At 31.8% G+C, this 12,285-nt stretch overlaps 1 protein-coding gene across 3 annotated transcripts in view; it reads right to left on the bottom strand.

Annotated features, from left to right (window-relative positions):
• Positions 1-12,285, bottom strand: part of TECRL (trans-2,3-enoyl-CoA reductase like) — a 130,254-nt gene that overhangs the window by 32,289 nt on the left and 85,680 nt on the right. For all 3 annotated transcript variants that reach the window (XM_010372595.2, XM_030923043.1, XM_030923032.1), the window contains 2 exons: positions 11,682-11,785; positions 3,728-3,843 (listed from right to left, as the gene is read on the bottom strand). In XM_010372595.2, the coding sequence (XP_010370897.1) occupies positions 3,728-3,843; positions 11,682-11,785 (220 nt within the window). The remainder of the gene's footprint in view (positions 1-3,727; positions 3,844-11,681; positions 11,786-12,285) is intronic.

Below are 12,285 nucleotides of genomic sequence, written 5' to 3'. Positions count from 1 at the left end.
TAAAATGTGACTGATTTACAGTGGTGTATTTTTCTGAATGTACTATAAAGAATGTATTTTTCATTAAGATTTGTACCTATTTTCTTATACATAAAAATGTGAAATCTCAAAACTTTGGTTGCTGTTAAAGAAATCAATACGGATCAAAGATGACATATTTTTTGTGTGTTGTTTGTTTTTGTTTTTAGAAACAGGATCTTCCTCTGTTGTCCAGGCTGTAGTGCAGTGGCATCATCATGGCTTAAACTCTCAGGCTCCAGCAATCCTCCCACCTCAGCTTCCTAAGTAACTAGACTATAGGCCCATGCCACCATGCTTGGCTAATATTTTTGTATTTTTTTGTAGGAACGGGTTAAACCTTGTTGCCCAGGCTAGTCTCAAACTCCTGGGCTCAAGTAATCAACATGCCTGGGGCTCCCAACGGGCTGGGATTACAGGCATGAGACACCACACCTGACTAATGACATACTTTAACCAGTAAAGATTGAGCATAAAAATCAGCATATCATTTACTCTATATAATAATAAAATCAGACATTGAATTTATTTATAAATTGGGAGTTGATTTTAGTGGAAACGATTTCTGGTATGAGTAGGGTGAATCTAGGAAAAACAAATAATAAACACTAACCTGGTTAAGTCAGCAGCAAATTTATCGTTATTCGTAAATTGATAAAAACAAAAGTTTGCACCTATTACATAACATAAATGTTTTATGTGGTGGTGATACCTATAAGTATAATGGTAGACAAATTCTGAAAAAGGTGACAGAGCAAGGAATGTGAATATCTGGGGAAAGAGTTTTCTAGGAAGTCAGACAAACAAAAGCAAAAGTCCAGCTACAAGAAGCTGCCTTGTGAGTATGAGTACACAGAGTAGGTAAGGAAATTATTATCTCTCCTCATTTTATTGTTCTTTTGTAGAAGTAGTTAGAAAAACCCTTGAATAATTTTTTTGTTTTGTTTTATAAAAAAGCAGCAATGTAGCAGAGCCCTCAGTGAGAAATTTTGGTTCAAGCTATGATCTGTCTAAGTTACTACATTCACTTATATTACACTATACCATGAGAGCATAGAAACCCCATAGAATGTACAGCTAGAAACTTAGTTTATATATATGCCACCATGCACATCACTGCATGGTGATGCACTAAGTTTGATTTTCTTTCAAAATATTATTATTCTATTTAATTATGTTTAACTTCCAAACACTGATTATTTTCTGCTGATTGCTAAATTAACTGTGAAACCATAAATAGGTGTGAATCCAATTCTTTTTCCAAACCAAAATATTGATAATATCTTATTTATTTTAAATCAAGTAAGGTTCAGGATATGAGGGCACAGCACAGAAAAGCACAGGTTCAACTTTACAAACAGCAAGGGAGGCATGGCACTACACCAGGTTTCTGGTTTCTGTTGAAGAAGACAAAGAAATGTTCAGGTAACAGGTTCATAAGATACTTCATGCGGACACAGTTCCTACAGGAGATATGCCTTTAGTTCCAGTGTGTGGAGGTTTCTAAGAGATCTGAAGAACTTTGTGGTGGTTGGGTCACATATAGAAATCTGTCTTCTATATGAACTTAGCAGAAAATTCTTTTGACATTATAATATGATTCAAAGCAATTTTGGAGACAACATTTTAATGTGTTTCAACTGGACGTGGCATTTAAGAATTCATCTTAAAACATCATCATCCCGAAAATTAGGTGACAGAAGCCCTGTGGTTATTTTCTAAATCCCTGCTAGATACGTAAATTTCAAAAGCAGTTTGTGTATCTGCTGTGGAATTACTTTATATAAACTTTGCATATTTGTTATTTGGGAACAATGTGGCACAAATACACTCATCACTGAGATACTACCAAGTATGCTGTATTTGTGTTTAAGAATAGTACGGCTGGTGCAGTGGTGCATGCCTATAATCCCAGCACTTTGGGAGACTGAGTCTGGAGGATCTCTTGAGCCCAGGAGTTCAAGAACAGCCTGGGCAACATAATGAGACTTCATCTCTAAAACTTTTTTTTTTTTAAACATTAGCTGGTTGTGACGGTGTACACTTATAGTCTCAGTTACTTAGGGGGCTGAGGTGGGAAGATGGCTTGAACCCTGAAGAGTGAGGCTGTAGTGAGCCATAATTGAGCCACTACACTCTAGCCTGGGCTACAGAGCAAGACCCTGTCTCAAAATAATAATAATAATAAATGGCAAATATGAGTCAATTCCTTTGAGAATGATACTAAGAGACCATCCTATACATGGTCTCTTTTAGAAATAATTGGTCATTCCTCTCACTTAAAATGTGAAGAGGTACCTTCCGCTATAATTGTAAGTTTCTTGAGGCCTCCCCAGCCTTGCAGAACTGTGAGTCAATTAAATCTTTTTTTTTTTTTTCTTTATACATTACTCAGTCTTGGGTATTTCTTCATAGCAACATGAGAACGAACTAACACAGTAGCCAATCAGCACAAGAAAGGAGGTCAGTGTGGCTGGAGTACTGTAATTAAAGGTAGGCAAAACTTGATTTGAAGTAAGAAAGTTAGGATGAAATTAGTTCTCTATCTTTTAGCATCCATATGACCTAAATACTTACAATTTGCTTCTTAATTCACTTGGAGTTTATTTAATGCATAAAATTTGTTTAGGTCTTTATTTATTTTTTTTTTCTCCAACAAATTTCCCTTCCCACATCCTACTATGGCATCTTGAATAAATATTCTCTTTTGGTTTAATTTGGCATGTATTTCTTACAGAGAGAGAGAGATTATTTTCACAATATGCTAAACACCACAATTATATAGAATATTTTGTTTATTGCCTTACTCTTTTTTGGTCATACTTCAAAATGGTATTTAATTTTGGATTTTGACTTATAAAAAGTAACTTGTGGCCGGGAGTGGTGGCTCATGCCTGTAATCCCAGCACTTTGGGAGGTGGAGGCGGACGGATCACGAGATCAGGAGATCCATACACGCCTGGCTAACACGGTGAAACCCCGTCTCTACTAAAAATATAGAAAAAAGAAAAAGAAAAAAAAAATAGCCGGGCGTAGTGGTGGGCGCCTCTAGTCCCAGCTACTCTGGAGGTTGAGGCAGGAGAATGGCGTGAACCCGGGATGCGGAGCTTGCAGTGAGCCGAGATCACGCCACTGCACTACAGCCTGGGTGACAGAGCGAAACTCCATCTCAAAATATAATACTAATAATAAAATAAAATAAAATAAAATAATAAAATAAAATAAAATAAAATAAAATAAAATAAAATAAAATAAAAAGTAACTTGTAAACTTTTTTCTTCCTGTCCATTAGTTAGGTTATTATTTCTTTCCTATGCAACATTGCCAAATAAATAAATGTATTTTTAGGGAAGCATCTATATTTTATATCCTATGCATGGTCTCTCGATTTTATAACTGTAAACTTCTTTTAATTATATTTCTGAATTTCCCAATTTCTCTTGACAGCTGTGATCATTATTAACACAAAGTACCTCTATTTTAAGGTATATCTAATAGTTTCTAGTTTACAAATTTGGAATCTGCTGTACATACACTATTTGTGGTTATCTAAAATATATTTCCATAAAATTGTACCCACTTTAATCGCATTTACTAACAATCTTTAGTAATATTTTACCTGCTTACTAGTTCATCGCCTCCTTAACGTGTATGTTATATGGGTGTGTGTGTGTGTGTGTGTGTATGTGTGTGTGTGTGTATCACTTACTGTACCACTGGGTGGCGTAATCTTCCAGCACTCTCTTTTCCATCATATATACATGGGATCCTCAAATAAAAGAGGAGGTATATTAGCAGAGGTCCTGTGTATTCAGCCAAAAATACCTGAAAATAAAACATGATTTAGATTAAACAATAAAAAATAGATGTTTTTAAGGTTCATTTGTGTCTATGAGTATTAGCCTACTGCATAAATTAGTGAAATAGGTGAATTATTTTTTAACCTGATTAGTGATATTGCAAATAACGACTTCCTTGGAAGAACCAGGGGGAGAAAGCCTAATATATGTATAGTTAATTAAGTATAAAGATAAATATTGAACCTAATAAACTGGTTTATTTCTTCAGATATAGTAAAAAGGAGATTTTATTTTAATAAACAAACCATTATTAATGTATTTTTCTGTGTATTTCCCAGTCCAATACACACTTAATCTTCTGTATAAACTGTCCCTGTCAATAAATTGAATGAGCTAGAGTATCTTTTTTCTTTTTCTTTTTCTCTTTCTTTTCTTCCCTACCTTACCCTCCATGGGCCTGTCAGCTTGAATCCATTGATTTGACTCTACTTCGAATGGAAACAATTCAGTCTTCTCTATTAGAAATTTTATACTTTAATTCTAATTAGTCTAGTTGTGTAGTTAAAAGAATTAACCTTTGAGTGCTTGAGCTGAGTGGTGGTAACTTTATTTGTACTATAGAGAGACATTAACAATATTGGGAAAGGTAATTGAAAACAAGACCAAGTGATTACAAAATATTAATTGGCTAACTGGTCTAAATTTGGTAAATGTTTGATTTTTTAGTGCTAAAATCATGTTAAATTTCCTCTGAAGTATTTAGACAGAGTAGGCAAAGTAATTTACTTTGGAGTGTTCAAAGAGAAAAAAAAAATACAACTTAACAATAGTAAATTTGACTGCCATTAACTATTTTGTCTTCATCTGCTACCACTTTTTTAAGAAAAAATTTAAATCTGCACTTTTACTCAAAAATGCAGTTAGCTGTGCACATTGGTTAGAAATCATGTTCACATCTCTGTTGAGAAGATTGTTGGAATGAATAATATATATCCATGGTTTCATATATATTCACATACATATATGTGTGTAATTATTTAAAGGTTTTATATATATATATATATATATATATATGTAATTACACACAAATACATAAATAATAATTTACATGTGGAGGTTTCTTCAGTTACAATTCTGCCTTTTAGAAATATATATATTTTCTCATGTGCCAAGAAAGATTTGTGTGAGAGAAGTAAAAACAATGCAACTTCTGATCAATTCATTATAAAAAGCAATCTGATAGGAGAGACTGTAGTAATTTATGGCTTACAAAATGCCTCATTATTCAGATATAAAGAAAATGTTTGCCACTTGTGAATGTGTAATGATAGAATGCCAAAATTCTGGAATAATGAAGAGAGTAATTGTTTTAGTACAATAAAAATAAAAAAATAATTATTTCAACAGCAATTGATCTAGTGAAGTCAAATTTGAGCAAATTCTCTAAGAATATATCAGGAATATAAAATGTTGTGAACGATAGTTAACATGGACCAAGTATCACTCTTTATTAACTTAATAAAAATGCTAACACAGATTTGAAGTTTCTTTGGATGAGAGGAAATTAAACCATAATCTTATCTCAATCATCCCTCAAAAATAATTCAATAGAGCCAACTAGTATATAAAATGTGTTTTAGAAGACTTAATATTTTATAAAGAATATTTTTCTGCTAGAATATGGAGGGTTATGAATAATATGTCCTGAAAGCACTAGAGAATGATAAGTAAATTTTCGACAATGCATTTTAAAAAAAATATTTCAGTGCAAATAGAAGAAAGGAGAAAAGATGATTTATTAATCTTAGAAAGTAATCAGAAAATAGTTCAAGATGAGGAAAATGAGGGCTAGACAGACAAATATTAATATGGTCTTCTGAAAATGGAACTGGTCTTTTCTACTAAATAAGGGGAAGTAAAACAAAATCAAAACCAAATACAATCAAATAAACAGATAAGCAGGCATAAACAGACCATGTACATCACAAGAACTTACAAAGACTAGAAACTCCCCGATAATACAAAATTCTACTGAAGATTCTATATTCTTAAGAGGCAGATATACCTTTTTCTTATTTTGAAGATAAACACTACATTGAAATTTCAATTTATTTCCGTTATCAAATCCTGTTTATATTTTCTCTTTCAAAAAGTTAACTGTGTTAAACTAATCTTTTGTTTTGAATACAAAATTCATTATTTGTACTATGCAAGCAAGGAAACTGGGAGTCTTTGAAACCTCAGTGGAATCTTCAATGTGATATATGTATAAATTGAAAAAGGTAATATTCTGCTTAAAAAAAAAATGAGGTTGCAATTGTGAATTGGTTAGATGTGCTTAAACTATGCTTAATGCATTTCATTTTATCTTGAAAAAAAATAGTGCTATCATTATTAGGGCATTTTTGGATTTACTATCACCTTTTCTAAAATTGCTATAGGCAGTTAAAAAATGTATATTTCGGAATTGTTGAAAACAAAATAAAGTAGTTTTAACCTTAATCTCCTGAAGATAAGGATGTTACATAAAGTTTTGGAAACATTTATGAGTTGTAATACAACAATAACACTTTGTACTTAATGAATACTGTTGAAATTAGTATCATGCCAGATAAAAATCATTTTTTTTTGTGGTTTGTCAAATAAATAACATATATTGTAGATTTCTATTCTAGATAATTCAAACACAAAATACTAATGAGTGTAGTGAGAAAAACTGATCAAAATATTTTAAAAAGTTTTTTTCAGTCTTCAGAGATTTAATATCACTGAGGAATTAGAAGGTCAAGTATTTTGAAATGGGGGATCCAGAGAGGAGATTGAATCTTGCATATGAAGCCTCATATAAGCCTGATAAAAAGAACAGATTTTTGATGGGGTCTGAGAATGAAAAAACAAAAACAGTTGTTCATCATCTCCAAAGGATGAAGGTGGCCTCATAAAACTGTCTCCACAGATTCTAAAACTCATCCTAAAATCATTTCAATTATTGATTGGATCAAGATGACTTGGATCCAATAATGCAATTCATTCATTTGGAAGATGGTAACTTATCTTTGAAAGAAGATAAAAATCACCCTAGATGTCAGTTATAATTAAAATTTTTCGCATACATTTTCTGCATTTAGAAATATGCAGGTATACAAAGACTAAACAGACTGTGAGCAAAACCAAGAGAAATAACAAAAATAAAACAAATTGAAGATATACACGACAGGAATATCAGACACAAACTTTAACAAAAACTATCTTTTATGTGTTAAAATAAATGAAAGATAAGGTTGAGATTTTCACATATGTAAAATCTTTGAAAAGAAAAATATTGAAAAGTAATATAAAATGTAAAAGAAGAATTTAAAGAGAATAATGGACAAGCAATACTTGAATAGAAAACTAGCTAATTTTTCAAATTATATGCATGTATGTTTGTGCGCATGAATACACTAAACCACCAACTTAGATAAAACTATTGCAAGATAAATAAAAATATAATTTTAATTGTGTATATCATAGTCAAATTGCTGATAATAAAACTAAACAAGAATTGTTTAGAAAAGACACATTACTTTCAAAGGAATAAAGTTGACTTTTCAACAGAAACAATGGAATTCAGAAATTAAAACAATAAAATATTGCAAAGTTAAGAAAAGAGAACTGCCAACGTAAACTTATTGTTATGTAAAAATGTTCTTTAACGATGAAAGTTAGTAAGGACATATTAAGATAAACAAAAATGGAGATAATTCATCAATGACAGAACTACAATAAAACACTAAAGATCTTCTTCAGGGAGAAGGATACCAGATGTAGGCTCAGCGTTAGAAGAAATAACTAAATTTCAGCAAAAAGGATAAGTCTAAAGGATAAGGTATTTGTTAGATAAAATGTTAGTAATGTATTTGCATTTAACATATATAGAAAATTATATTATAACAAAACCATGAAAAATGAGTCAGGAGGAGCTCAAATATAAAGTCATTCAACTTCATAGTCAATATTTATGAAGCATTTTTACATTAGTAAAATCAAATGTAAAAACGTATATTAGCATTTAATATCTCAAGGGTACACTCTGTAATATCTTTGGTAACCCCTAGAATTAGGAAAACAGAAGATATAAATACCAAAATAACACAAAGATAATAGAAAAGAGAGCATGACAATTAATTCAAAATAAGGTGAGAACAAAAGAGAAAAAAAGGTTATAGAACACATAAGACAAATTGAAGAAAATTAGATTTAGAGATTAAAAATGTGGAATTTACAATACAAATAGACTATCATTAAAGTGTAAAACATAAAACTAGTAAACTCATAAGAAAACACAGGAGAGAAACTCCAGGACATGGAATTAAGTTGAAGGATTCTTATATATGAAAGCAAAAGCATAATCTTTAAAAGAAAACCTTGATAAATTAGACTGCATTAAAATTGAAAACAATTCTTTCAGTGAAAAGTTCTGTTAAGATGATGAAAAGACAAGTTAAAAAATGAGAGAAAATATTTCCAAACCACATATACAAGGACTCGTTTCTAAATTATATGAAGAATTCTCAAAACTCAACGCTGTGTCCCAGATAAATTTTTTAAAAAGTTCATACAAATACCTCTAATATTCATTGCAGGTTTATTTGTAATAGCAAAATACCCAAATGTAATTCAAAGAGTAAATGGTTAAAAAAAGTCCATTCCATCCATATAACTGAATACTACTCACAAATGTAAAGGAACCAATTTTTGATACAAACAAAAATCAGGATGGATTTCAAGGACACTATGCTTACAGAAAACTAAACATCAATCTCAAAATAGTGTTTAAATCATTTCATAGAGCATTCTCCACATGACAAAAATAGGGAGATGAAGAACATGTCAGTGGTTACTCCAGGATAGGAAAAAGTATATGTAAGTATGCAAAGATAACAGGAAGAAGTTCCTTCTTAAGGATGAAGCAATTCTCTATCTTGACATTGGTGTTAGATACATGAACTTAAGGGATAAATTGCATAGAATTACACGTTAACACATACACACATGAATTAATACAGAAATGATGAAAACTGCATAACTTTAATTAATCAACACTATTCATATAATTAGAATTGTTATATTGTCATATTAATCCTTTATCCTAAGGTTTTTAGTAAGTTAAATGAGGCAGGATTTTTCTCAATATTTTGTAACACACTGTTAGTTGGAGAAAAATATTAACATCTTAATTTTAACCTTGTTAAATTAAATAGATTATTTCCCCAAAAATCTATGAAATGTTTTATTATAGGAACAGATTTTCATATTTTTCAATGTACAAGAAAGTCATATGTGGTAAAACATTACTTTTGTTGTATAGTTTAGTGAATACAAAATGGGTGTAATTGCAATGTAATGTGTATATTTTTAGCATTTAATAGAACTGACTTATTTGGAGCGAAAGAATGTGTGATCCAAGGGTTGATTTAAAAATATCTAGCTTATTTGCAGAGTTCTCTTTGTCACATAGATGATTTTCCTCTCAAATAAACTATAATTTTCTAACACAATTGCCAAATAATTCCACTTTAGTGTGTTTTCTTCTCAGTGCTTATGCAAGTGATGGAGCTGAAATTTCTAATGATTTAATGGTTTAATGCTGCTCACCCTGACACAATTTCTGTAAACAGAGTTCCCTTTTCGTCATAAATGTGAACAAAGACCCTGTGAATATTTTAACCTTTGAAGACCAAACACTCTTTTCTAAAATCTCTTTAAGTAAAAGTCTGTAGACATCGCATTTAAGTACAGTATTACAACTTTATTTGCAAATTCATGCATCTTCTATAGGTTGTTTTCCAAACATTAAAATATGCTTCACAAGAATTCATAAGATTCTAAACTCAATCTTTAGTGGTACAAATTAGTACTCAAAAGCTCAATATACTTTGGAAAATAAATCAACTATTTAGTGAAAACATAAAATAGAACTAATTAATTACACAGAAAATATATCTTAAAAGGAAAGATTGTTAGAAAATATGAACAGATGTAGCAATATTTTAATTAATAAATTTAAAATTAAATTTGTGCTAGATTAAAATTGACAATTAAATATTAATGCATAAATTGTCACACTGGCCGGGCGCGGTGGCTCAAGCCTGTAGTCCCAGCACTTTAGGAGGCCGAGACGGGTGGATCACGAGGTCAGGAGATCAAGACCATCCTGGCTAACACGGTGAAACCCCATCTATACTAAAAAAAAAAAAAATACAAAAAACTAGCTGGCCAAGGTGGCGGACGCCTGTAGTCCCAGCTACTCGGGAGGCTGAGGCAGGAGAATGGTGTGAACCCGGGAGGCAGAGCTTGCAGTGAGCTGAGATCCAGCCACTGCACTCCAGCTTGGGTGACAGAGCGAGACTCTGTCTCAAAAAAAATAAAATAAAATAAAATAAAATAAAATAAAATAAATAAATAAAATTGTCATACCTTCGTAATACTTACAAAAATTGGTTGTTTAATTGTAAAGAAACAGCTCAAATCACTATGAATGGTAATGTCAATTGTTAATTGTGACACAAATAAAAGCCATTTTGAATAGAAAAATATTAAAGGTAATCACAAATGTGGAGTGGAATGTAACCGCAAAGAAAACCTTTCATAGTTTAAATAATACAAATAACAGAAGTTTAATGTAATTGAAAGAAAAGGAGCTCACTATTCTTTGTATATCAAAACTATTTATTAATTCTCTCACCGCCTCTGTTACTAAATATCATATTAACGTTTCCTTTTGCTGTTGAAGCTATTCCACTGATTTATTCTATTACCCATGAGTGTTTCAATACTGTGCACTAGTACCAAGTATTTTCACTGCCTCTTAACCCTTCATGTCTTTTCAATGTAGTCCTCATTCTTCTAATACCATTTTCAAATACCATAATTTTAACACCTGCTATTTTCCTCCAAAAACAGCCAAAAGAACATTTTCACAGGCTGAAAGAAGTTTACTTTTTCACGGTCAGTTGCCAAAAGTTTGTTTCTCTGCCTGAGAACCTCCTTTTAAACTGTGTATTCTATACTCTTCTCTCCAGTGTCAAAAGAGTCTGTGATGTCCCTAGACTACTAGAAGAAAAAGGTAAAGAGATACCATGTAAATAACAAAGCATAGGCAGAGCAGATGAAACCAGCCCACTAGTCCCATAGACAGTTATTTTTGGATAAATGTAGAAATTGACCCTTATTACTGTTAAAGTTTGAAACCTGTATCTGTTCTACCTAAGTTCATTCCTCAGGAAAGAACCTTCAGCCCTCTCAAAAGAGTATCAAAGAACTGAAACTCATCACATCACCCCACCAGATGCCTCCTTGTCCCTCCCTAGTACCTGTTTTCTTACACATTGTTACATTTATTCCCTGCTATATAAATCCCTAGTTTTAGTCAGGCAGATGGATTTGAGACAGCTCCTATCCCCTCTGTTGCAGCATGCAAATTAAGCCTTCTTCCTTGGCAATACTTGTCATCACTGTCATTGGCTTTCTGTGCAGTTAGCAGCAGGACCTAGACCGAACCCCTGGTATTTTGGTAACAAAGTTGAAGCTCCCAGTCATAGAGTGGATTGACACTTAAAAACAACAACAACAACAACAACAACAACAACAACAACAACAACAACAAAACAGAATTCATCTTTGTTTTTCAAAACTGTGGTTTACTATTGCTCCAATACTTGAGTAGACCTTTAGCCACTGGTCATAGTAAGAATAGAAAATTAAAAATACCATTCAGTACATTTTGTTTTGCTATGAATTTATTTGATAGAAATAGTCTGTCAATGAATTATTTAGATCAAAATGTGAGGCATGCATGTTACATTTCACATTGACACTTACTGTGGTCCAACTGACTTGTTGACCTAGATCTGTAGCATACAGCGTGACAATGGAGGAAGATGCAATACTTTGAATGGTAATGCAGTCCTTCAAAAAAGGACCGCCTAAAATAAAAACAACAAGAAAATGTTATTTTAATACAATTTCTTAGCATAATGATAAATAATTTCTTAATGTAAAATCAGTAAACGCTAGCAATTAATTTAATATGGAAATTACAATGTAAAAGAAATCTTCAAAGTAAAACAAAATGTGAACAATACCATTTTATAACATATATCTAGCAACTTATCAAATGCACAGTGGTTTCCCAATATCATCTTACCAAAATTTAGACTACCATTAGTTACTATCTTATTATTTCTGAGAACATGTCATATTAGGACCCAAACAAATAACATACAGGATATTTTTTTTAAAGTATATTTTTAGGATGGGTGTGAAGGCTCCCATCTGTAATCTCAACATTTTGTCGAGCTGAGGTGAGCAGATCACTTGAGCTCAGGAGTTCCAGCCATCTTGGTGACATGGCGAAATCCTGTCTCTACAAAAAAAAAAAAGAAAAAAGGGGGCGGAGCAAGATGGCCGAATAGGAACAACTCCA

Source organism: Rhinopithecus roxellana, chromosome 2, assembly GCF_007565055.1.
Source record: "Rhinopithecus roxellana isolate Shanxi Qingling chromosome 2, ASM756505v1, whole genome shotgun sequence".
Taxonomy (NCBI): domain Eukaryota; kingdom Metazoa; phylum Chordata; class Mammalia; order Primates; family Cercopithecidae; genus Rhinopithecus; species Rhinopithecus roxellana.
Note: the sequence above shows the minus strand (reverse complement) of the source record. Positions and strands in the feature narration are given on the sequence as shown.